The 26,817-nt window shown below is 41.9% G+C and overlaps 1 protein-coding gene across 2 annotated transcripts in view; it reads right to left on the bottom strand.

The window, feature by feature from the left end:
* Positions 1 to 26,817, bottom strand: part of TMEM131 (transmembrane protein 131) — a 317,376-nt gene that overhangs the window by 61,181 nt on the left and 229,378 nt on the right. For both annotated transcript variants that reach the window (XM_073614647.1, XM_073614646.1), the window contains exons 22-28: positions 17,772 to 17,886; positions 14,094 to 14,232; positions 13,203 to 13,312; positions 12,730 to 12,796; positions 9,252 to 9,403; positions 6,370 to 6,512; positions 3,366 to 3,552 (exon numbers count right to left, since the gene is read on the bottom strand). In XM_073614647.1, the coding sequence (XP_073470748.1) occupies positions 3,366 to 3,552; positions 6,370 to 6,512; positions 9,252 to 9,403; positions 12,730 to 12,796; positions 13,203 to 13,312; positions 14,094 to 14,232; positions 17,772 to 17,886 (913 nt within the window). The remainder of the gene's footprint in view (positions 1 to 3,365; positions 3,553 to 6,369; positions 6,513 to 9,251; positions 9,404 to 12,729; positions 12,797 to 13,202; positions 13,313 to 14,093; positions 14,233 to 17,771; positions 17,887 to 26,817) is intronic.

Genomic DNA, 26,817 nt, shown 5'->3' on the forward strand with positions numbered 1-26,817 from the left:
TGAAATGTGGAGTGTGGCGGTGAGTACTTAGGCAAAGCCGTGGATACTCCTCTCACACAGGAACTGAGGCGGAAAAAATCCATGGCACAGCAACGGCAAATCCTGGGGAGTGAGATGTGACTGGGAAGGTGAACCCCAAACAAACGTTGTGTAGATGCATGGTTTGTAGCCAAAGTCATCTGTGAATATAGATAGTGTACAGATATATAAAGCAGTAGGGTAAATGATAATGGGGCAGGGAACCAGTGCTCATGAAGGAGTGATATGAGATGGGGGGTGTGTTGTACTATGAAAATGGGGGAGCCATATCAAAGTACTAGACAAACTCACAGAGTGATGATATACCCCAAGATGAGGGAAAAAAAAAAGTGGTGAATAGAAAGGAGCAATAAGGATAAAAAGCATAAACCACCAAAGGAAAAAAAGAGATGAAAAAAGATGGGTAGAATGGGTATAGGGTAGTACCTTAAGTGTTGGTATAGAAGCAAGTATGCGAACGTGCACTGTATCCCAGGAACACTGACCCAAAACCAGAGAGTGCCCGTTTCCAAAAGGAAAGGAGTATAAATACTCCGCTGTAACCAATGGTTGCCGCCGTCACGCTGGCGGCCAGAGAGGGAAAGTACTACACACCCCCCCCCAATCTCATATTACTCCTTCATGAGCACTGGTTCCCTGCCCCTTTATCATTTACCCTACTGCTTTATATATCTGAACACTATCTATATTCACAGATGACTTTAGCTACAAACCATGCATCTACATGACGTTTGTTCGGTGGGGTTCACCTTCCCAGTCACATCTCACCCCCCAGGATTTCCTGTTGCTGTGCCATGGATTTTTTCCATCTTTGTTCCCGTGTGAGAGGAGTATCCACGGCTTTGCTCAAGTACTCACCGCCACACTCCACATTTCATTGTCAGCTTGTAAATATGGGGGGGGTTTTATCACTCCCCCTATCTTTGTGGTCAGTTTACCTACTGTTCACTTTCATACCCTTTAGATATCCCCTTCGCATCTGCTCCTGATGAGTGACAGTTGGTCACGAAACGCATCAAGATTCAGATGCTACAATGCGTTATTCAGTTTTATGAGCTACAACTGCTAATATACTGTATGTGTTTACATCTAGGAGGTTATCTCTCCACATGTGTGATATGTGTACAAAGATATGTGTATAAATTATACCAATTTTTTATTACTCAATATTATTACATGTAATTCAAAAAAGATGGGTTGCAGGTTACAATGTATTACTGTGCCAATTGATTTAAATGTAGGTTATATTTACAGAATACATTCATTTCTACAACTACAGTGTAGCTTTGCTCTCCAGCTGCATGCTTCACTCAAAGTCCCAACTTCCCCCTCCGCATGTTTTTGGGAGACTTCAGATGTGTTTTTGCAAAATTTTGCCAAGCTTGGATGTTTTTCTTCGTAAAAAAAAGGCTTCCGTCTCGCCACTTTACCCCATAGCCCAGACATATGAAGAATACTGGAGATTGTTGTCACATGTACCACACAGCCTGTACTTGCCAGATATTCCTGTAGCTCCTTTAACCTAATGCCGACCGCCAAATAAAGTCCTGGGCTTTCAGTGGTGATGTTATTTTTTTTTTATTTTTACTTTCCCTCCCTTCTAAAAGATCACCGTTTGTTATTCAATTGAGATGTACAGTTTATAGGTCACATTAAAAAGGTGGAAAAAGTTCTGAATTGATTTATCAGTGCCCAGGTTCACACTGACTGCAGGAATTAAATCGTGTGAGTTCAGCTGAACGCGCACAATTTAATTCCCGCATGTCAGTCCCGACTTCGGGGGCGATTTCAGAAATATCTGTGCAGGTTTCTGAACATATGTCAATGTAAATCGCACCCCCAAATCGCCAAAAGTAGTGCAGAAACTACTTTTGGGTGCAATTCGGATGCTGCCATTTCTGCCGATTTGTCATGCCAAATCGCATCAATGTGAACCAGGGCTGTGTCATATTTTTACATTACAGAAACCTGACATTTTAACAGGGGGCGTGTGGACTTTTTATATCCACTGTATGTACATGTGATTTTTTTTCTGTTTTTTATTTTTAATAAATTTGCAAAGGTTTTAAAACAAACTTCCTTCACGTTGTCATTATGGGGTATTGTTTGTAGAATTTTGAGGAAAATAATGAATTTAATCCATTTTGGGATAAGGCTGTACCATTACAATATGGAAAAAAGTGAAGCGTTGAGAATACTTTCTGGTAATAATACAATGTCCCATGCTAAGATGGTAGCCATCGATCAAAATCAAATTCCAAAATTTGAAAAACTTTGGCATCCTTGGATAAAACAACAATTCCTGTCAAATTTCAATGACTCTGTCCTGTTGCCATGGTAACAGATTAAATGACTTACAGAGACACCCATTCTAAGGCTTCAAAGAGAACTAAAAAGAATAATAAACTGACGAGCAGGACAACCTTGTGGACCATACCTCTGCCTTTCAACCCTTTTTCTTCTTTCTCTTTCCTTTTCTCCACCTTACGATTAAAGCTCATTATCAGAATTTATTTGACCTATATACACTCTACCTGTAAACAATATGTATAGTAGGTATAAATCATTTAAATACCTACAAAAGTAACTAAGGAAATGATATATATCTTTAATTTAGGTTTACGTGAACCCAATGTTTAATATTTGAAATTTCATGATATTTACCTATATAAACCCTACTGTAAAACAATGAGCTTACTTTATAGATCCTTGTAATCTTACTTTATGTATCTTTATAATATTGTATACTCAATAAACTTCTTTTGACAAGGAGAATACTTTCCGGATGCACTATATAAGACCTTATAGCAGATAGGAGAGCTTATAGGAGACTTTGACCAGCTCTCTATGAAGCCGGTTCACATATCTTTGCTGTAAATTTGCACAGGAGCCCTGTGAGTCTTCTGGTCCTTTTCAGGTCCAAATTCAGCAAAAAATCTGGGCTAAAAATCGGGCCTGTAACAGTGAACGGGAACGCACAGGACCCCTGCTGGGAGCTGCATCAGTATTAGGTGTGAGCCCAGCCTTAGTGTAGATAGCAATGTTACAATACTTCACAAAGGAAAAAAACTAAAAAAATTGCATATTAGGCTTATCCCCTAGTAAAACAAAAAATAAATAAAATGGTAAGATATAAATACTGTATAATGGTGGCCGATTTGACTGTTCACGTATAGGAAAGTGCTGGCTGACACAGACGTGGTCAAATTGTGCCTGCATCTTTAACAGACCTCTAGTGTCTATGCTAACTTTTCCCTTCCCTTCACATATGCAAGCCTAGGGTGCTGAATACATTTATTTGAAAGCACACCATTCATCACACTTACAATATGACAATTTCTTTAGAGGCATTGGGGCCTAGTGCAAACTCTTGACAATTTACAATCTTGAATCCATATCCTTCGCATGCATATCCACTGATTTCCATGCTTTTGATTATGACCTGAAGCTGCCCTGTATTTTCAACCTTGAATGTTTTTCTCATAGTGAAATTTGGTTCCTTGGGTTTTATTTCTGGAAAAAAGAAAAAGTGAGAAGTCAATACCCTCTTTATTTTTTACATATCATTGTATAGCCATTTTTTAAACAGGAAAAAATATGCACTGCAGTTCTTTTTAGATTATGAAAATAGAGCTCAAATCAACCATAAGGCCCCTTTGACATGAGCATTGTAGGTGCAGCAAAACCAGGGGGTTGAGTGCATTGGCGTGTTCTTAATTATCAGCCACCTCTTAAAAATCTCTGGGTCATAGACTGTTGCCTATGACCCAAAGAACACCATCGACACTAGGGTTGTCGCGATACTACTTTTTTAGGACCGAGTACAAGTACCGATAACCTTTTTTCAAGTACTCGCCGATACCGATACTTTTTTTTTTAATGTCACGTGACAGTGTTTTTTTTTTAAACAATGCTTTCTTTTTTTTCGGGGGGGGGGGGGGGGGGGGGGGGGGGGGGGGGTGAACGGTGTATGTGTGTTTTTTTTATTTACAAATTTTATTTTTTACAATCATTTTTTTATTCTTTATTGCAATATGTGTTTTTTTTTTTTTTTGTTTTTTTTTTAATCAGCCCTGTTGGGGGGCTTTGGTGAGATATCAGGGGTCTTAACAGACCTCCGATATCTCCCTCTTGAGACAGAGAAAGAGACCGAGGATAGAGATTCCCCAGTCCCTTTCTCTGCAGCCTCAGCTGCACTGAGAATGAATGGAGAGAGGACAGCGGCTTCTCTCCATTCATAAACTGACACATCGTAATCACAGAAGATTACGTTTCAGTTATGTGAATGGACAGAGTCAGACTCTGTCCATTCACACAACAGAGGGGGACAGCAGAACAGAGGGGGACAGCAGAACAGAGGGGGACAGCAGAACAGAGGGGGACAGCAGAACAGAGGGGGACAGCAGAACAGAGGGGGACAGCAGAACAGAGGGGGACAGCAGAACAGAGGGGGACAGCAGAACAGAGGGGGACAGCAGAACAGAGGGGGACAGCAGAACAGAGGGGGACAGCAGAACAGAGGGGGACAGCAGAACAGAGGGGGACAGCAGAACAGAGGGGGACAGCAGAACAGAGGGGGACAGCAGAACAGAGGGGGACAGCAGAACAGAGGGGGACAGCAGAACAGAGGGGGACAGCAGAACAGAGGGGGACAGCAGAACAGAGGGGGACAGCAGAACAGAGGGGGGCAGCAGAACAGAGGGGGGCAGCAGAACAGAGGGGGGCAGCAGAACAGAGGGGGGCAGCGGAACAGAGGGGGGCAGCGGAACAGAGGGGGGCAGCGGAACAGAGAGGGACAGCGGAACGAAGAGGGACAGCGGAACGAAGAGGGACAGCGGAACGAAGAGGGACAGCGGAACGAAGAGGGACAGCGGAACGAAGAGGGACAGCGGAACGAAGAGGGACAGCGGAACGAAGAGGGACAGCGGAACGAAGAGGGACAGCGGAACGAAGAGGGACAGCGGAACGAAGAGGGACAGCGGAACGAAGAGGGACAGCGGAACGAAGAGGGACAGCGGAACAGAGGGGGCATGGAGGAGGGATGCAGTGACAGTCAGCGGTGATCGCGTGTGGGGGAGTTACAAGTACCAATCACCACTGTATGTCACTAAAGCCGCTGAAAGCCGCTGGGGGAGAAGCTTGTAACTCTCCCACGCGCCGATCACCGCTGGACTTCCAGGTATCGGGGGAAGCATTGGGAGCATTTGCCCGAGTACAAGTACTTGGGCAAATGCTCGGTATCGGGACAACCCTAATCGACACGGTCAAACATGGAGTTGGAAACATTATGCTTTGAGGGGGTTTTTCTGCCAAGGGGACAGGGCAACTTCACTGCATCAAAAGGGACGATGGACGGGGCCATGCACCGTCAAATCTTGGGTTAGAACCTTAACTGCTTCAGCCCAGAAGATTTTACCCCCTTCCCGACCAGAGAACTTTTTGTGATCCGGCACTGCGTCGCTTTAACTGACAATTGCACGGTCGTGTGACGTTGCACCCAAATAAAATTGACATCCTTTTTTTTCCCACAAATAGAGCTTTCTTTTGGTGGTATTTGATCACCTCTGTGATTTTTATTTTTTGTGCTATAAAAAAAAGAGCGACAATTTTGAAAAAAACAAATTTTTTACTGTTTGCTATAATATGCCCCAAAAATTTGTAAAAAACACATTTTTTTCCTCAGTTTAGGCCAATATGTATTCTACATACTTTTCTTCCCAAAACAAATAATCGCAATAAGCGTATATTGATTGGTTTGTGCAAAAGTTACAGCGTCTACAAAATAGGGGATAGTTTTATGGCATTTTTTTTTATTAGTAACGGCGGCGATCTGCGATTTTTATCAATACTGCGACATTATGGTGGACATTTTTGACACTATTTTGGGACCACTGTCATTTATAGTGATCAGTGCTATAAAAATGCACTGATTACTGTGTAAATGGCAGTGAAGGGGTTAACCACTAGGGGGCGATGAAGGGGTTAAGTGTGTCCTAGGGAGTGATTCTAACTGTGGGGGGGGGGGTAGGCTGCCCTCAATGACAGAGAGCAGTGATCTCTCTCATTACACAAGCCAGAACGGGGAAATGCCTTGTTTACATAGGCACTTCCCTGTTCTGAGGCTCCGTGACACGATCACCGGGAGACCGGCGGACGTGGAGTCCGCCGGTCACACTGTACGTGGCACGCGCCTGCTATCCCCAGCTCTTAAAGGGGACGTGCAGGTACACCCATTTGCCCACCACGCCATTGTGCCAACGTATATTGGCGTGCAGCGGTCGGCAAGTGGTTAATAAAACCTTAATAAAGGCAACAATTAGTCAAGCTTACTGTCAGAGCAGTCTTTCAGGAAGCCTTCTGTAATTTTAAACCTCAAGGGGCTCCCAGGACCTGGAGGTTTTCCACCAATTTTAATATTTTCATTTGCTCCTTGTCCTTTCACTGTGATTACATCAATTACGGTCAAGTTATTTCTGTAAAAAAAAAATAAAAGCAGATCATAAGCTACTCAGTACTAGATATGTGAAGATTAAAGCAGCCAAAAGCTTAGGTAAGAAATCAAATATAAAACAGTGTTAAAAATAATCTAAAAACAGAATACATTTTCACACTAAAATTTATTCTGTTTTTAGATTATTTTTAACACTGTTTTACATTTTATGTAGCGATTTGTAAACGGCTGCTCTCCCTGCCTTAGGGCTCAATACCACTTTGCAAGGTTGCAGATTGGGTTTTATTCATTTATATATGAATTTTTATTTTGATTTTTATATATATGGTTTTTTTCTGCATTGAGAACAGTATCGTGACCTGGCGCTGAGTGGTGTATCTGCAGGCCCGTTGAAAACACCTATTTATCCAAGAAATCAAATATATACTAAGGTGAAATATACATACATACGTATGAGGTATATTTTACAACTGTGTTGATGCCATTTCTGCATGCATGTCTAAGAGATGTCTAATTTCTGAACCAAAAGGTAGTTTATTTGAAAACTAGATGCTGAAATCCACAGATCATTTGTCTACTTTTCAATTAAAACTGAAATCTGGGCTGCAGAAATATTGTCATTCTCTTTAAACCTGGTGTGCTTTGTGTATTTCTTCCAGATTGGTTCAGTAATCCATCATGAAGCATTTCCTGTACATTGCTTCTGGGCAGGAATGTCCAGTACCAACGACCGGTCACTGCTGCTCTAATTCCCCTTCTGAATAGTGACTGGCCTTTTAAAAGATGGTCAGCAGGCAGGCAGCCCTTACAACCTGAAGGAAGATTGTTTTCAAATGAGCTTATATTGGATTGTCAAAAATAAATGTTTTTGTATTGCTATTACAACGCTGACATTATAAAATGAAAGTGTATGCTTTGACCATTAAACTCCTTTAATTCATTTGGTTTGAAGCAGTGTAGGCAGGATTTAGATGGCAACAACAGCATATAAAAAGGTGGAAGGCAAATCAAGTAGAGTTTAAAGTTCAACCAGATCCTAAGTATACGTAAACCTGCACTTACCCCCACTCTATGCCCTATGCCAACTACCCTGTAAAGGAAAGATGTCCATACTTACCTATTGCGGGTGCTCCCATCCAGTCACATGATCTCTCCAGCGACTGGATTCAGTAAGACCCCTTTCACGCCAGGGCCACGTTCCTGGTAAAGCGCCACTAGTTTTAGTGGGGCTTTATCGCTGTTTAAGCGTGCTTTTGTGCCGCTTTTCGGCTGCTAATGGGGCGCTTTTAACACCAAAGAAGGGGTTAAAAACTCCCGTGTTTTCAGACGCTTCAGAAGCTGCCCATTCATTGCAATGGGGAGGGCTGTTTTGGGAGCGCTGTATACATCGCTCCCAACCAGCCCCAAAGATGCTGCTTGCAGGACTTTTCCGAATGTCCCGCAAGCGCACCACCCGCGTGTGAAAGCACCCATTGCAGAGAATGGGAGGCAGTTTTCAGGCGCTTTACAGGCACTATTTCTAGCGCTAAAAGACCTGAAAACTGCCTTAGTGTGAAAGGGGTCTTAAGAGGAGAGATTGTCAACAACTGCTAGGGTGCCTATGTGGTCACGTCACCCATAGGCTTACTATGGCGTATCTGTTGGCTGTCCCTTCTCCACACTGAATCATTGGAAGCATATGACTTGACCAGAACGCCTTCTGAATTTGAAAGTACAGACCTCTTTCCTCAAGGCAAAATAATGGAGAGCTTGAAAACATGACCGGTTGGGGTACTACTTGAGGATTGGAGCTGAGAAACATTGCTTTAGGCCTTGTTCACACCATACATGTAGAAAAACTGATGGGAAAAACACACAGATTTCACTTGTAGAGACACTCGTTTCCATGCGCATTTCAGTGAGTTTTTTTGCACATTGACATCAGTTTTTTTTTATGCTGTTTTGCACCATATTCTGTGACATCACTTCCTTTCCCTGTTTGTGGCGTGAGAAGAGGACTGTATGAGCAGTTTATAGCTGGCATTACTGAAGTGCCTCGCTTTCCATCATAGTCCCCCATTAGAGCCACCCTTTATATCATAGTCCTCACCAGAGCCTCTTCCCATCAGAGATCCCTAACCAGAGCCTACTCTCCTCCATCAGAGTCCCCCATTAGAGTCAACCACAGAGTACCCATCATCAGCGCCACCCATTCATCAGAGCACCGTCACCAGTGTCCCCCTCACTGCTTCCCACTCATTGTGCCCCTCATTAGGGAACCATCACCAGTCTCCCCCCATTCCCAATAAGAGCTCCTCTATCATCTGCCCTTACCAAGCAGCAAGAGTATAGTAGCTGGGACTCGGTACATGGAGCAGGGCTGCTGTTAGAAATCACCGGGCATCACACAGCCTACCTGACAGGGTAGTTAGAATAGGCTTAGAATTGGGGTGAGAGCAGGTTTAGGTATAGTTAGTATTGGACTGGACTTCCACTAACTTTAGCATACAGGTAAAGCAGACAATACAGTAAAAACAATAACACTGTGCTTATTTAATAGGATAAGCAAAGCTGAAGCACAAAGCACAAGAATCAGCCAGATTTTATATTATAGTAGTCATCTGAATGTTAAATGAACTGCGATTGGTAGCAATGGTTAACTGCACTTTGTCCAACTCAATAAGCCTGAATGTCAGCCACAGGTACACATGTGACTGCCGTTGCCATTTTGAAGTCAATTGTACCTGTGCTCCTTTCTGCCAAAAGCATTGTGTACACTTACCTTACTATAAGCAAGGAGGATACAGTTTTGTTGATCACTGGAGTGAATCTGACTTGAACACTTTTTTTCTCCCCGGGCTTTAAAATGAGGTTAAGAACTGACTGGCGGGATTGCCCCTCCACAAAAGCTTGGCTGCTCTGCACAGGCTGCACCTGCACAATAACACAAGCATGTCACTCTCAAAGTACCACTTTATTTAAGCCAAAGCTGAAAACTTTGTGCTCTCTGCTTGGGCTATTAGTTACATCATTAGAGTTAGCTCTAAATACTACTACAGAATTGTAACATGAATAATGTGAGGGTGGTTCTGTGGTTCCGATACAGAAGGATAATGAAGTATGGTCATCCGAGAGCTGGCCATAGTCTGTTCATTTTGTATTTTTTTTTCCTTCATGTATGCACATGAGATGGATGGAGGAAAACACTGATAACAGCTGCAGCCACTGATCAACAGTTTTCCAGCACATCCCTTCAACAAAGGTCAAATGATCAACTTCTTTTGAGTGGGGACGACCACACACTGCAGAACCAGCTACATTTTGATCAGTGTAAAGCCTGCTTAAGACTGGCAGGTGAAATAAAATGGGGAAAAAAAACCCTGAAAAAACAAGAAAACAAATGCAGCCATCATATCCAAGGACTGGTAAGCTGCAAAAAATTACATTTCTGTTCTTGGGTTTAAAAATGAACTGCAGTCTGCTCACATAATTTGTAATAAAAACATTTTTGGCATTCTGAATCCTCCAACCACTTTGCATATTATTTTATATATACTGTGATTCCGTACTTGCTAAATATGCTGCAGAAATCTAGCTCCACTGTCTGGCTGCAGTCATTTTAACTGTGGGCAGCTAAAGCTGCCGCCTGTTCACTTCCTGGATTTACACAGACACACATCGCCATCTCTGCAAGCTCTCATTGGCCCTCCTATGACTCATCCCCCCCTCCCTTCCAGGCACACACTCACAAGAGAGTGCGAGCTGTGCATGATGTCATAAGCCTAGGCTAATGACCAGACAAGAAAAAGGAAGTGGGCTGTATTTACTGGCAGAAAAAAAAAGTTTTACTATGCAAAGTTAAAACAAGGGCAGAAGATTTAAAAGATGGAAAGATGAAAAAAATGAATGAAGGTCCACTTTAAGTAAGAAAAAGGCTTTAACATTGGTATCTGTAAATAGATTTTGCTGTTTTTTTTTCAAGATACAGTAAATATGAGTGCCACTGTTAAAAAATCCTATTTGCAAGATTTTAAAAAAAGTATATTTGTTGTTGAATAGACCCCATAATTTCTGACCATCTATCATGCTAAAAATTTGCAGAATTGTACAATATAATTTGGTTTAAGAGATCCATACACAACTCAATTAAAGTATAACTAAAGACAAAACTTTTTTTACATTTTGGATAGAGCAGAGGAGGATTAGAAGGATTGTCAGCTTTTATTGCCATCTGTGCCCCCCGTTAGGAAGACTTTTCCCCGGTTTTACTTTCAATTTCAGTGATAATGGTAAAGAAAATCCCAAATTTTGGGTTATTCCCAGAAAAGTAATGGAGGGGAAATCTTCCAATGGGGACTCTAATTACGGTAATGTAGGGGCCCCCAAGGAATTCCCTCAATTTGGCATTTCCTCTCACTTCCTGTTTGGCTATGGAACAGGAAGTGAAGGAAAATCTCTGCAATGGGACACAGAGGGTGAAAAAAAAAAATCTGACAGGGGTTATAACCCTCCCTTGCTCTACCCAAAATGACAAAAAAAGTTTTGCCTATAGTTCTATTTTAAGCAGGTTTTTACAGTGGTTATAATGAATGTTACAATATTTTAACAAACCAAACTACAAACCAACTGGGTATAAGCAGTGAACTCACAGTCCCATAGAACAAAGAAATATAGCTTGAAGCAAGCCATACTCAATTTCACTTTTACTAGTCAGAAATGCCATTCTGTACTTGTCTTTGACTTAGTTTCACTTTTATTTTGCGTTCCACCAACTGTAATTCCCCCCTGTACAAGGAGAGGAAGCATCCACAATCAGTGGAATGGCAGCTGGCGTTGTGCAGTTGTTAAAAAGGGACCCAGGCTCCAGTAAGATTTATAAAAATAAAATCAGCGACTAGCACAATATAGGCTTTATGGGAATTAAAAAGGTATTAGCAGGCTTCTTGTGCTTTTAGGCAGGAGGTTTACTTTCAAAAGTTTAAAGACCATTTGAACCCTTGTTACTTATCACTACAGCCAGACTGCATATACAGTAATAAATATAGGCTAAGTGCTGCAGCAAAGGTTAAACAACTCTGTGCTGGCAATACATAGGGGGGGTGGACCACAGATCATGCAAAGCAGTGGCCCAGCTCTACAGCAGATGGAAACATTGCTGCAAACAAACATTACTCAAATCAACAGCATTGCTCAAAGTGCAAAAGTGTTTTGAGAAGTGTTTGGGTAAGGCATATCAGACATCTGGGAGACCCAAACTGTGGATGTGTGTTTAAGTTGTGGTCTGGCTATTCTACGTGTTACCAGTACAGGGTATTTGAGCCCTGTGAACAATCATGCTTTAAAACGAGTAGGGTCAATTTTAGGGATGCAACATTGTATAAATGATTGAAACAATGATTTCCCACTTAAAGGAAACCAGTCAGGACAGAAATATGCAAGCCAACTAGTTTTTGAAGATGCAAACTCTGGAGCTGCGATTCTCATTCTTGCTTCACTAGCTGAATCACAAACTTGCAGCAACTACAGTAAGAACCTCTGTTCTGTGTGGTTATCCATGTCAGCGACTCAAGATAGTGAAGGATGAAGATGTCAGCTCTGGAGCATGCAACTTCAAAAACAAGTACTGCAAGCAGTGGCAGCTTCCATATTTCTGTCCTGGCACGCGGCACAAAAAATACTATTACAATGCTAGGCTCTTCTTTATGTGGTTCTAAAGACAGTTTTTTTTACCTTAATGCAGTCTCTGCATTAGGGTAAAAAACCTTCTGTGTACACCTCCCCAGCCCCTCTAAATACTTACCTGAGCCCAATCTCGATCCAGCACTGTGCCCAAGAGCTGTGGCGCTCACTAAACATGGGGACAGCTGCAAGAGCCTGTGAGGAGAGAATGAGGACAGGGCCAAGCCGCACTGTGTGTGTTTATGGATAGACACAGCGGGGCTCAAGATCAAGCCCGCACAAGTCCCCCATAGCAATCGGCTTGGAATGGGGGAACTCAGGGGCGGGGAGGAGCCAGGAGCGCGGGTGGGAAACCTGCAAAGAGCAGGAAATTATGACGTTTGCCGTTTTTAAAAACAAAAAATAAGGTTTACAATCACTTTAAGAATCAAATCACACAAATGTACAAACATGATGTGCAGCAATTCTGGTTACAAAACTCATAGGTGTAGAAATACATCTATGAAATATTTTTTACATTAACCAGAATTACATAAGCAGAATACATTCACACCCCTAGCAGCATATCACTGCAAACTTACGTTATTTCGGAACACTTTAAATTCAAGTGTCTTTAAGTCTATATTTATTGACTTGCTAATATTGAACCTGAAAGACAAAAAAAGGATTGAGGAAGTAGCTACAGACACAATTTACATAAAGTTTTCAATCATTTAGAAACTTTCCCCATGTTACACTTTCCTCATGTTTTTCACCCACAGTATTTTCACAATGACAATGTAATTTTTACATGAACAGTTCCATGTAACGTATTAAAAAAATATTAAAAAAAATAAAACTAAAAATGTGTAAAGGCCTGTGAAGGTCATAGAGCCTATCATAAAAAGCTACATGTATTTGGTTTCATAGGGCCTATTTGCTATAGTGTAAAGTGAGGTGAAATGGGTCTTTGATCACTCCAACACTGAACCATGTAGATGATTTGGGAAAAAAAGGAAAAGGGCTTGTGAGTCAGTCCACCCCAAAAAAGGGAAGGCTACATGTACAAACTTACCTTCCTATCAATCTGTCTAGCACCACAGAACTGTTGGAATAGAAAGCCAGAGGAAGAATTTGGACATACACAGGGACATCTGCAGGGTTTTCTAATGCAAATTCTTCTTCCTGTTGCAAAACCATATTTATTGGTTAACAGACCAAACAATTCTGTAGAATTATGTGCAATCTTGTCAATATAAATATACCAGGGGCTGGGTAACTCATATATTCCCTTTAAAAGAAAACCTGTACCTAGGCTATGCACACTAAATGTATTTACATATTTTGAATACCTCGGGAACCTTGGCACTTTCCCAGTACACATGTCTCTAAGCTGTTAGAAACTGACTTCAGACACAATCTAATTTTTGAGGAAGAACTACCTCATAGTGCAAGCAGCTACAATGAGATAGTTTGTTCTAAAGTTTTTACTTCTTATTAAGAATATGTAAATTCTTCTGAATGAGATGCACTTTAAAGTAGATGTACACCATATCACTAAAATCTCAAACAAGCTTATAATTACATTATAATACTGTCACACAGGCTCCTGATTGAAACTAAAAATGGCCATTGCAACACAAATTACACAGACATGGTCCACTACTGTCAATATCAGGAGAGCCACCATGAAAAATGCCACAGAGCCATCACTGGAAGATATGCATGCAGAAAGTGGCTGCAGAAGATCAGCAGCACCGAGATGCAACATAAAAAAAAAAAAAAAAAAAACACAAAAAAAAACAAGTATTTTATTTTAAAAAAAGGGGGCACTTTATTATACACAGCATGTTATCAAACGTATGTCATCCAGTTAGGGTTGAAGTCTACTTTAATGATTATACAAACCTATGAAACAAATAGTGCTATATTATGCAAGAAACAAAAGATGAATTGTTATACTTACTGATGAGCTGTTGGTGTTGGTCAGAGGAAAGTGCATATGACGGGATGAGCTGATTATGGAAGGCCAAATAAGCTCAGCTTTTACTTCTGAAAGGACATTTTTCTGTAAGTCTGTATCTACCTCAAACACTGCTTTGGGCCTATGGAGACACAACAAATCTTTTAGGATACATGCACAGAATGATGACAAGTATTGCCTACCATGAACACTTACACAATGCATTACTTCTCAGACATTTCAGTACTCCCTCTGGCAAAGCTCTGATCTCCTATTCTCCCCATAAGGCTATTTCATCTTTGTTTAGGCATTGTCCAGAGTGAAAAAGTTCCAGAAAACCACCCCAGTAACTGATGACTGTGGAAGAGAACACATAGGAAAAGCTCTCCACCTGTCTTTATGAAACTCCAGTTGCTTTTGCTTTTTAAATGGGATTTCTGGTTTACCCATAGATTTAACCATTTACCTTTTGAATCCCTTTAAAAAAGTGAGCAAGTGCTCAAGCAGAGTAGGTCTCCTATGGTTGTTACCACTCCCAAACAAGTAACAACATCAATAAGGACTAAGAGAGGCTTTAGCAAGGCTTGCATGAAGAGATAGCGATGGATAAATATAGAAACAAATAGAGTCCCAGTGTATGACCGAGTTTATGATTGTGCATTCTCTGTTTTTTTTTTTTTTTATTTGCATGTCAACACTTTCAAAAATTCCCACCCGAATTTCTTTCATGACTAGTTTACCTTGTCAGTCAGGTACTTCTGAATGCAATCTAATGCCCTGTACACACGACTGGTTTTGCCGTCGGAATAAACTTCGAAGGTTTCTCTGACAGAACTCCGCTCAAGCGGACTTGCCTACACATGGTCACACCAAAGTTCGACCATCCAGAACGCAGTGACATACAACGCATACGAGGGGACTAGAAAAAGGAAGTGCAATAACCAGTAGCCAATAGCTTCCGTCTCGTACTTGCTTCAGAGCATGCGTCATTTTTGGTCCGTCAGAATAGCATACAGATGAGCGGGTTTCCCGATAGGAATTGGTTCCGTCGGAAATATTTAGAACATGTTCCATTTCTAGGTCCGTCAGAATTTAAAAAAAAAAAAAAAAGTCAGATGAAGCATACACACGATCGAATAGACAATGAAAAGCTTCCGTCTGACTTTTTCTGTCATTCCACTTGTGTGTACGTGCCATAAGCGTTAGAAAGCCCAACCAGCAGTAAAATCTGAGCATCAAGGTGCACCCTGATTAAAGCGGGGGTTCACCCACACCGCCAAAAAAAAAAAAAAATATTAAGAGCCAGCAGCTACAAATACTGCAGCTGCTAACTTTTAATACATGGCCACTTACCTGTCCCAGGGTCCAGCGATGTCGGCAGGGGACGCCGAGAACCCGCTCGGTTCTCGGCAGCTGCCGCCGCCATCCTTGGTGAGGGAATCAGGAAGTGAAGCGTGCAAATACCTGTCTTAGACAGGTATCTGCACCCCCCTCCCCCCTGAAAGGTGCCAAATGTGACACTGGAGGGGGGGGAGGGTTCCGAAAAGCGGAAGTTCCATTTTTGTGTGGAACTCCGCTTTAAGTGCGTCTTTTTGGTAAATAATATTTTACACAAATAAAACAAATGTAAAGCATCATTTTTAGACCCCTTGCACACTGGCTGAGTCCGCTAGCGGATCCATCCGTTCAGCAGGGGACATCTCTGTTGATCCCCACTGAGCAGGCAGAAGACAGGTCCGTGTCTGCTCCTATGATGCAGACACAGACACAACCTGGTGTCCTCTACGGACTGTCATCCGATCCATGAGATGGATAGGGAATCGATCCCCATCTGTTTGTTTTTAGCGGACTGGTCGGATGTCGGCGGGTGTCAGCGGACACATGCTGGTGGGTGTCTGCGGCTGCTGCTTCAGAGCAATGGATAGTCTCAAAAACTGACAGGCAGACCTGGGCAGTCTGTCAGTGTTAAAGGGGCCTAAAACGTGCTACAGTCTTTTTACCTACAAAATATGCTTCATTTGTGCCACAAGCAGACGTGTAAGACATGTACAAACCTTAGCACACTAATTGTAATATAATTGAACACTTCTACGTTGTCTCTTCTACACAGCATACCTTAAAGACGAATTACAGGAGTAATGTACTTAGAGTGCAGTGGTCAGGAGTATGAAATGTAAACAGTGGAGGGAATTTGTCAAAACTGGAGCAGTTGTGCAGCACAGACCAAACCCCCCCAACCCCATACTCAAAAGGCATGGTGCGAACAGTTTGGCAGGAAAGATACTAGAGTAGACACAAAATTGTAATGCAATTAGAGTTAAAAGGAAGAGAGTGTGAATTACAGTTAGATTGAAAGCGGTAAAAACAAGCTCACAACTGCAGCAGCAGCCTCCATGAGCTTGGTAGTTTTTTCTCTCAGCCAGCTCCCTGCTATTGACTTAAAGTGATACAGCCATCTGTATAGCCAGCCAATTCACTTTTACAGTGCTTGATCAGCTGAAGTGGAGGTCAGGGGAGACATTAGGGGATCTAAAAGAAACCTGATGTGTATGTATATTATATATATATATATATATATATATATATATATATATATATATATATATATAAAAAACACACCACAGGTCACCGGCCAAAGCTATAACATAGGGGTTTGTTATTCACCTTGTGATAGCAATAACAGATGAAAAATAGTTTTAACAAAAATGCAATAATAAAATGGAAAAAAAAATAAAAGGAACCATGTCTCCCTATGCACGCGTAAGTGCCCACATAGGGTGCATATGTGCATGTAAACAGCAATGGCACCACACGTTAGGTGTTGTTGGGAATGTCAGAGTGAGAGCAATAATTCTAGGTCCACCATTCATTGTTAACTCTAAATTGATGAGCAGGCTTTTAAAGCCCCACCTATGGACATTTTCAGGCACCTTTTTTTGTCATTTCAGGGTGCCTGCAATTTTAAAGGCTTGACATGTTTCTACTCTGACAACAGTTTTGTTCTAGGTGTACTGACCCAGAGTGTGGGAAGCAGACGGTACACTAGCCCATCAACAAAAACATGCAGCAAAGAAAACAAAGCTTGCCTGTACCCTGGCATGTTAGGCAACAACCTAGAACACTTTTTTAAAACAGAGGGGTAAGTTACTGACAGTCGGCTGTATGTGCCCCTGGCTTCCTTAGGTAATAACTTATGTTGGATATGCAGAAGACTCAACCTTGTATACAGGTATTTTTGTATGACAGGTTCACATTAGCGTCTGCAAATAGTAAATGCTTTCAAATATAAAGCACTTGGTGAAAGGCCAACTGCACCAACTGGTTTTTACTGGCAAGCTAAAATACACACTGGTTTCTCTTAGCTACTTGTGCAATTATATATTCCCACCACAATACCTGTTTTTACCTAGCTGGGCACAACTACAAAGCCAAATGCTGCTATACAAGTGACATCTCTGAATGGTCTCTTAGGATACACACAAACTTTTAGGACAAATCTCACCACTGGATTTTTCCAAAAGATGTAAAGAAATCACTTGGCACCCTAAAACTGAATATCAATCTTATGTAGAGATAAATTATAAAGAAACAAACACACACTTATCAAACTGAACTGAAAGCATATTTTCTTTCATGAGATCAAAATCTGAGAAAGTAGAAAAATTTGTACATTTGACTTACATGTTAAAATTATCACAGATTTCTGACCATTTTTTATATAGCGTCTCAAAATGTTCCCAATCACAGTCCCAGATGTCCTCCTGCATTGCAAAATGGTGCTGAGTCTTCAAGTCATCTGAGGATTAAATAATGATTTAATCATTTTATGTGCATCATGCTTTCCCCAAACATTTAAGACTGCATTAGTTATTCAGTTTCCATATATTATTCCATGTACCATTAACTGCCTTTTGTAAAGTACTATCTTGGTCTCTAATATCTGGCTGCACAATGTACCCGTAATAACTACCTGCACTTCAACAGCTATAATTACATTTTTTGTCAAAACACACATAATTGGAGACAAATAAATAACACCAGTGCTGAAATTATTATAAAGAAGTGTTACTGAAGCTACTATCTGATCAGTGTCTGATGCCCTTTTACAGTCATATGATTGGCAAGGGCATCAGAGAGAAATGTCATAAAAATGCTGCTGTTTATAAAGTGCTGTTTTATATGCTACTGTGGATTAACGACCTGCACTCCTAAACTTTCTCATAATCTTAATCTGTCCAACACAAAGAATGGGAAAGCACAATAACAAAACAAGGAAAAAGTGCATTAGTGCATTATGTGTGTTCCTAAAGCATATAATGCACTAGAAATATGAGATTTTTGTACTTACTGTAAAACTAATTTCTTGGGGTTCACTGGAGGACACAAATGTATAGACTGTTGTATTAAACTGCCACCTACAGGAGCATTTGAACACTGGCAAAAATACATTTTGGCCATCCCTGTATACGCCCGCCTACTCCCTGCATAGCCCACCTCTGTTCTCTGGAAAAGCATCGTACAGTACAAAGAGCATGATCTCAGTCACTGAGGAGTAGGGCCTATTTTCCCTCAATGAATGCTAAGAAATGGATTTCCCAAAAAAAAAAAAAAATCAGTCTGAAACAGACCGTACAGTGCCTTGCAAAAGTATTCACCCCCTTTGGCTTTTTACCTATTTTGTTATATTACAATCTATAGTTCAATTTTTTTTTAATCTGAATTATATGTGATGGATAAGGACACAATAGTCTAAGTTGGTGAAGTAAAATTAGAAAAATACATACATAAAACTATTTTTCAGAAATAAAAAACTGATAATTGGCATGTGCGTATGTATTCACCCCCTTCGTTATGAAGCCCATAAAAAGCTCTGGTTCAAACAATTACCTTCAGAAGTCACATATATAGTGAAATTATGTCCACCTGTGTGCAATCTAAGTGTCACTGATCTGTCATTACATATACACACCTTTTTGAAAGGCCCCCGAGGCTGCAAAACCTAATCAAGAGGCACCACTATCCAAACACTGCCAAGACGACCAAGGAACTCTACAAACAAGTGGACATGGTACAATGTTGTTGAGAAGTACAAGTCAGGGTTAGGTTATAAAAAAAATCCAAATCTTTGATGATCCCTAGCAGCACCATCTTATCTACCGTAACCAAAGGGAAAGAATATGGCACAACAGCACACCTGCCAAGAGACAGCCACACACTAAAACGCATGGGCCGGGCAAGGAGGGCATTATTTAGAGAGGCAGCACAGAGACCTAAGGTAACCCTGGAGGAGCTGCAGAGTTTCACAGCAGAGACTGGAGTATCTTTACATAGGACGATAATAAGCCGTACACTCCATAGAGCTGGGTTTTTTTTGAAGAGTGGCCAGAAAAAAGCAATTACTTTCAGCAAAAAACAAAATGGCACGTTTTGAGTTTGCAAAAAGGCATGTGGGAGACTCCCAAAATGTATGGAGGAAGGTGCTTTGGTCCGACGAGACTAAAAATTAACTTTTTGGCCAAAGAAAACGCTAGGTCGGGCGCAAACCCATCACATCACCCAAAGAACACCATCCCCATGGTCAAACATGGTGGTGGCAGCATCATGCTGTGGGGATGTTTTTCAGCAGTCGGGACTGGGAAACTGGTCAGAGTTGAGGGAAAGATGGATGGTGCTAAATACAGGGATATTCTTGAGCAAAACCTGTACCACTCTGTGATTTGAGGCTAGGACGGAGGTTCACCTTCCAGCAGGACAATGACCCCAAACACACTGCTAAAGCAACACTTGAGTGGATTAAGGGGAAACATGTAAATGTGTTGGAATGGCCTAGTCAAAGTCCAGACCTCAATCCAATTGAAAATCTGTGGTCAAAGATTGCTGTTCACAAGCGCAAACTATCCAACCTGAAGGAGCTGGAGCAGTTTTGCAAGGAGAAATTGGCAAAAATCCCAGTGGTAAGATGTGGTAAGCTCAGAGACTTTTCCAAAGCAACTTGGAGCTGCGATAGCCGCAAAAGGTGGCTCTACAAAGTATTGACTTGGGGGGGGTGAATAGTTATGCACATTGACTTGACATGCATCTTCTACCCCGCACTAGCTGTCACAATGAAAAAAAAAGTGGCTAAGCGGGGCTTTGCCTGCTCGGCTGTGTTGGGGACCCCTGATGAAGTCACGTGGTTAGTAACGATACTTGTGAGGAGTAAGGTGATGTCACAGATCAGCTACAAGGAGTACGTTTTTCCGGATTCTATATTGGAATGCTATTTTACAAGTGTTTCTAATGTGAAAATATATTGTTTTCATAAAATCTTTTGAGGTTTTACATGCTACACTATGGGAGTTTTTCTGTGATTAGGAGCTCTGTTTGGAGAATACCATGAGGATATCCATGAGACCAACTGAAGGAGAGAGGAGATACTGAACGGCATCTGAGTGGTGACCATCCTTAAGAGATTCTATACATCTGACTACTCCTGACATCAAGGAACAGGCGTCTCTAGACCTATAAGATACAGTGGATATAAAGTCTATACACCCTGGTTAAAATGTCAGGTTTCTGTGATGAAAAAAAAAAGACAAAGATAAATCATTTCAGAATTTTTTTTCCACCTTTAATGTGACATATAAACTGTACAACTCAGTTGAACAACAAACTGAAATCTTTTAGGTGGAGGGAAAACAAAAAAAAAAAATATGGTTGCATAAGTGTGCATACCCTTAAACTAATACTTTGTTAAAGCACCTTTTGATTTTATTACACCACTATTTTTGGGTATGAGTCTATCAGCATGGCACATCTTGACTTGGCAATATTGGCACACTTTGCAAAAACACTCCAAATATTTCAGATTGCGGGGGCATCTCCTGTGCACAGGCCTCTTCAGGTCACCCCCCAGATTTTTCATCGGATTCAGGGCTGGTCCTTTCCAAAACTTTAATCTTAAGCTATTCCTTTGTTGATTTAGATGTATACTTTGGTCGTTGTCATACTGAAAGTTCCTCATCATGTTCAGCTTTCTAGTGGAAGCCTGAAGGTTTTGTGCCAATATTGACTGGTATTTGGAACAGTTCATAATTCCCTCTACCTTGACTAAGACCCCTGTTCCAGCTGAAGAAAAACAGCCCCAAAGCATGATGCTGCCACCTCCATGCTTCACTGTGGGTATGATGTTCTTTTGGTGATGTGCAATGTTTTTGTGCCAAACATGCCTTTTGGAATTATGGCCAAAAAGTTTAACCTTCGTTTCATCAGACCATAAACACATTTTCCCATATGCTTTTGGGAGACTTCAGATGTGTTTTTGCAAAATTTAGCACGGCTTGGATGTTTTTCTTGGTAAGAAAAGGCTTCCGTCTTGCCATTCTACCCCATAACCCAGACATATGAAGAATACGGGAGATTGTTGTCACATGTACCACACAGCCAGCACTTGCCAGATATTCCTGCAGCTCTTTTAATGTTGTTGTAGGCCTCTTGGCAGCCTCCCTGACCAGTTTTCTTCTCGTCTTTTCATCAATTTTGGAGGGATGTCCAGTTCTTCGTAATGTCACAGTTGTGCCATATTTTCTCCACTAGATGACTGTCTTCGCTGTGTTCCATGATATAGCTAATGCCTTAGAAATTATTTTGTACCCTTCTCCTGACTGATACCCTTTAACAATAAGATCCCTATGATGCTTTTGAAGCTCTCGGCGGGCCATGGCTTTTGCTGTAGGATGCAACCAAAAAATATCAGGAAAGACCTACTAGAACAGCTAAACTTTATTTGGGGTTAATCAAAGGCACTTTAAATGATGGCAGGTGTGTACCAACTCCTATTTAACATGAGTTTGAATGTGATTGCTTAATTCTGAACACAGCTACATCCCCAGTTATAAGAGGATGTGCACACTTATGCAACCACATTATTTTTTTTAATTTTTACTTCCACCCCAGCATCCTAAAAGATTACCGTTTGTTTTTCAATTGAGTTTTACAGTTTACAGGTCACATTAAAAAGGTGGAAAAAGCTCTGAAATGATTTATCTTTGTCTCATTTTTTTACATCACAGAAACCTGACATTTTAACAGGGGTTTGTAGAATTTTTTTATCCACTGTAAGTCTAGGTAACAGGTACAGGGCCACTCCTATATTTTCACTTTCTGATGGAGCACTGGGGAAGATGCAGCAAGAACTTACAGCACTGGGAATAGATTTTTATTTAGAATATCACAGGTGAAGGTTACGCTTATGGTGGAATTCATACTTAAAAAGGATACACAACGGGTGTAATATTTCATCGATTGAACACTTTTTATATACACTTACCAAATGATTAAGTTTGGACTATAGCACTGAACAATTATTTTAAGAGTAGTCTTTATTAAGAAAGAGAATGAATATATATATATATATATATATATATATATATATATATATATATATATATATATATATATATATATACACACACATTTTTCATTGTATACATTGGTAATGTCACAGCAGTGCAGCACTTTATTTATATGAGATATATATATGGCCATCCATTGTACCTGGACCATATCCTTGCATGGCTCAGGTACATAGATGATATCTTCATCTGTCATGGTACAGAGGCAGATTTACTAGATTTTACTGGCATAGCTGGATGCATGCCACCCCATGATCTCCTTCACCTTGGAATACAGAAAAACGGCTACCCACGTGAACACAGAAGCCAAGTTACCCTACCTGCTCAGTAGTAGCCATTTCTGGAATGCAAATCACAACAGCTCACGATTATGGTTCACTGTGATTAAGGAAGTCAAATGTCCATCAAGAGGGGGAAACCTGGCTAGGCTTATAGTCCAGAAGGAACAATATTGGATTTATAAACTATGTTATACCCAAAAAGGGTATGAATGAAGAAAGCAACTTTAAGTATTTCTTTGATCTGGTCTAGTGCCCATACTGAAGTGATATTAAAGCTTCAGATTTTGTTTACATAAAAATACATGTTATACTTACCTGCTCTGTGCAGTGGTTTTGCACAGAGCAAGCCCCAATTCTTCTCTTCGAGTCCCACTGGCACTCCTGGCCTCACCCTACTGCTGAGTGCTCCCAGAGCAAGCAGCTTGCTCTGGGGGCACTCAGGCAGGCTCACACTTCCATTAACACACACAGCTGAAGCTCGGCCCCGCCCGTCTCTCCTCATTGGCTCAGGGGGAACCAATGGTGCCTGCTGCTGTCTTAGCCAATGAGGAGGGATAGTCCCCGGGGAGCCGAGGCTCTCATACACAGCGCTGGAGGAAGATCAGGCTCACATTAGTATTAAGAGGGGGCTGGCTACACATAGAAGGGCTATTACTTTCATGCATGAAAATCCATGAGCCTTTAGAAACACTAAGTTGACCATACACTGTACAATTGGACTGGACAGTCTCCTTTAGATTCAATGGGTACTACATAGTGCACTGACTTGCCTGATTGGTTCGGAATCATTAGTATTGCATAAGTTATTCTACATTATGCACAGTCAGTGTGACCCTGTTGGGGGATTTATGCAGAGACTGGGCAGTCAGATTGCATGGTGTATATCCAGCTATAGAGGGGTTTTGCTGTATATATGTATCATTTACAGATATCTATATCTCTATATCTATAGCCATTTCTTTATCTGTGTACAGTGTCCTAAAATTGGGTGCACACTGCTTTCTTTAGCATACTTACTTGGGGTACACTTGTTCATTTCCTAATCAAAGTCATTTTGTTTATATTTTATTTGTGAATCTTCAACAAGCCATCTTTTGAAAGCTGCTTCCTGAAGCTTCCCCATCAAATCTTGCTAAAACGTTATTTGTACCACATTACATGAACCTTTTTATTTTTGTTGTGCTTAGACAAACTAGGTTTCATCCCGCCCCCATGCAGTCTGGCCCATAAGAAGCTGGTTGGCACATGGTTCGAGACATTGATGGCAAGTCTTGGGAGCATGGAGGAACCAGAAGTGATGTCACTCCCGGATACAAGAACTGGCTGGCCGGAGGAAGTAACTGCTAGTAGCAGCCATTGTATAAAGGAAACACGTTCTTGGATGGTAAATTAGGTAGGGGGTTCTTGACAAAAGGAGTTCTAACATCTGCAAAACACTGGGTTTTTCCTACTCCTTGCTTTTCACCAGGGTCTGGCTTAGTTATCCTGTTCATTACTCTTTTCTGGGTACTGAATGTCTGTATGTGTTCCTGCATAGAAACTGTTATATATTTTTTGTTTTTTTCTTTAAGTTTCAGTCATACACAGAAATTGAGCACATAAAAAGTGAGGGTTTAACGCTGCCTGCAAAAAAGAAGAATTAACACTGGCCTGTATTCAAGGATATGTGAATCCACACGTTACCAGAGTTTAATACCAATAATCACCAGAACATGTCTCTCAGGGTACTCTGTTCTATGCCTTTTGAACAAGGTCTCCAAGTATGACCTCTAAGAATATAAGTAGTATCTAAGAAATGACTTTCAATCACTGGACATCCAATCACTGGGTCAGCAGCGATTTGGGAGTATTCTGGAAAAGCTACAGGAGGCCTCCCAGAGGTATGTCCATGAAGGCTTGTTCCATCTGTACCCACAGTTTAATGCAATTATCCATACAACATTCTTAAATTTCATTCATGTATGTCGCTTTGCGGTAGTTGATCACATCTGGGAGACCTATTCCACCACTAAATTTCAGGAAGGGTCAGTGTCACGCGATGTCCTGCACTCCGCTTGAGTGCCTCCGTCAGTATACCACTTCATCCCAGTCTGGACTCAGATATCAGATATTCCAACCGCTCATAAGCACAAAACAAGGCGACACTTGTTTCACTGCTAACATGGACTATTCTTTTATTTGAGATCTCTCACAAATATATACAGCAGGATGACTGACTAAAACCTAACCTAATTAACATGAGCTAATTATCGAATTCTCTATACAGCCTAGGTGACTGAGACATGACCTTTTGCCCAGACTTGTGGTCACCGAGCTTCACACAGTACATTATACATCATAAGTACAACCACAGGACATTTTCACAATAGCAGGAGCTAATTACAATTAACAATACAGTGTTCTCCCCCCCTCCTCAGCCTATTCATCAACTATAGTAGGAGTAGACTGTTCGTCTCCTAGCCAGTCCTGGAGGCCAATGTGATCAGCTCACTCAATTAACATGTTGAGTTCAGAATCAAACCAGACGGGTTGACTCCAAAGTTAGTCAGTAGTTCCAGTCCTCCAATTCCTGTACCCACACAGTACCCCAAACAAATTGTTCCAAACAGATTATTACTCACCCAACCAACCTCTGCCTCTCTCAGAGAACATATCTGCCGCTGGGAAGAGGCCTGGACTGGCCCTTCTCCCTGGAGTCTTTTCTGCCGCTGGAGAGAAGACAGGGTGACTGGGCTCACTCCGTCATGCTGTTGGGGATCTGGGCCGACTGCCCAGCATCCTTGGGGTATACAGGTGGAGACTGAAGTCCCATCCACCTTCACAGGAAATCCATCCTCTGTTAGTTGAGGGCAGAGTCCAGTAGTTCTCGGCCCTGTTGCCAGCCCTTCTGCTGGAAACCCCACACCATCTGCTCCGGCTAACTGTTGGGGAGGGAGGCCGACTGCCCCGCCTCCCTGGAACTCTATAGTTGTTGCCGGTGCTGGGCAGAGGTTGGTAGCACTCTGCCCGGTTGCCAGTGCTTCAACTGGGGAAGTTCCTTGTAACTCCACAGATACTGCTGTTGGTGCTGGGCAGAGCACAGTGAAGTTTGGCCCTAATACCAGCTCTTCTGCTGGAGGCTCATCAGGTTGTTCTTCCTCAGCAGAAAAGTCTATTAAATCCCCTACCTCTATAACTGGTGTCTGGGGATAGAGGTTCACCATCTCCTGTCCATGGAACCCAGAAGATGCTATCAGTGCTTGGCAGAGGTTAGCAGAGCTCTGCCCTGTTGTCAGCACTTCAGCTTTGCGGATGGCAATCTCCAGATTTTCCACTGCCGATTCTCTGGCATGCTGCTAGACAGGCACAATCCTCCATCCAAGATCATCCCATGCAGAAACAGGATCATCAAGGTCAGTCAGCACTTGCTGCATCCGCCATAAGACCTCCGCCTCCATAGCTGTGGGGGCAGGTTGGCAAGGCACACTATTACTCTGCCACATTGCCGACTCTTCAGCCAGGATTTCAGGGTTGTCAATTGGTATTTCCTGATAGTCCCTGGCAAAGGGAGCCCAGCCCTGGCACTGAGCAACATCTAGCAGCCGTTTGTAGGCGATCTCCAGCTCCCATTCATGAACAGCCAGAAACTCCAAATCTTCCTGTGCCCAGTGCACTTCCGAAATATTCAGTAGCCCTTCTCTGAAATCCATGAATTCGTCCACCCGCCACTCCAAATCACTCCCAAAGTTAGGGTCCCCTGTCAGCTTCACATACAACACTCCCAAGCCGCCGTAGCTTAAGCCTTCCATTGGGCTGTCATCCGCTATCCAAGGACATGCTTGGGATACATGCCACCGGAGGGCTCTGTAGCTCTCATCCAGCTTCATCTCTGCCCAGACCAGCCTGCTTAATTCAGCTGTCTGCTCCTTGTGCGGTTTTTCTCCCAAAAACCGCACCCACAATCCGTACTGCGACCAGTACCTTTCCTGGATGGAGGGGAGAACTTTTCCCTGGTGTCGCTGCTCACGGGCTAGCGCTTCTTTCGAGAGTTTGCAGCGAATAGAATCACACCCT

Source organism: Aquarana catesbeiana, linkage group LG02 (genome assembly GCF_042186555.1).
Source record: "Aquarana catesbeiana isolate 2022-GZ linkage group LG02, ASM4218655v1, whole genome shotgun sequence".
In the NCBI taxonomy this organism is placed as follows: Eukaryota; Metazoa; Chordata; class Amphibia; order Anura; family Ranidae; genus Aquarana; species Aquarana catesbeiana.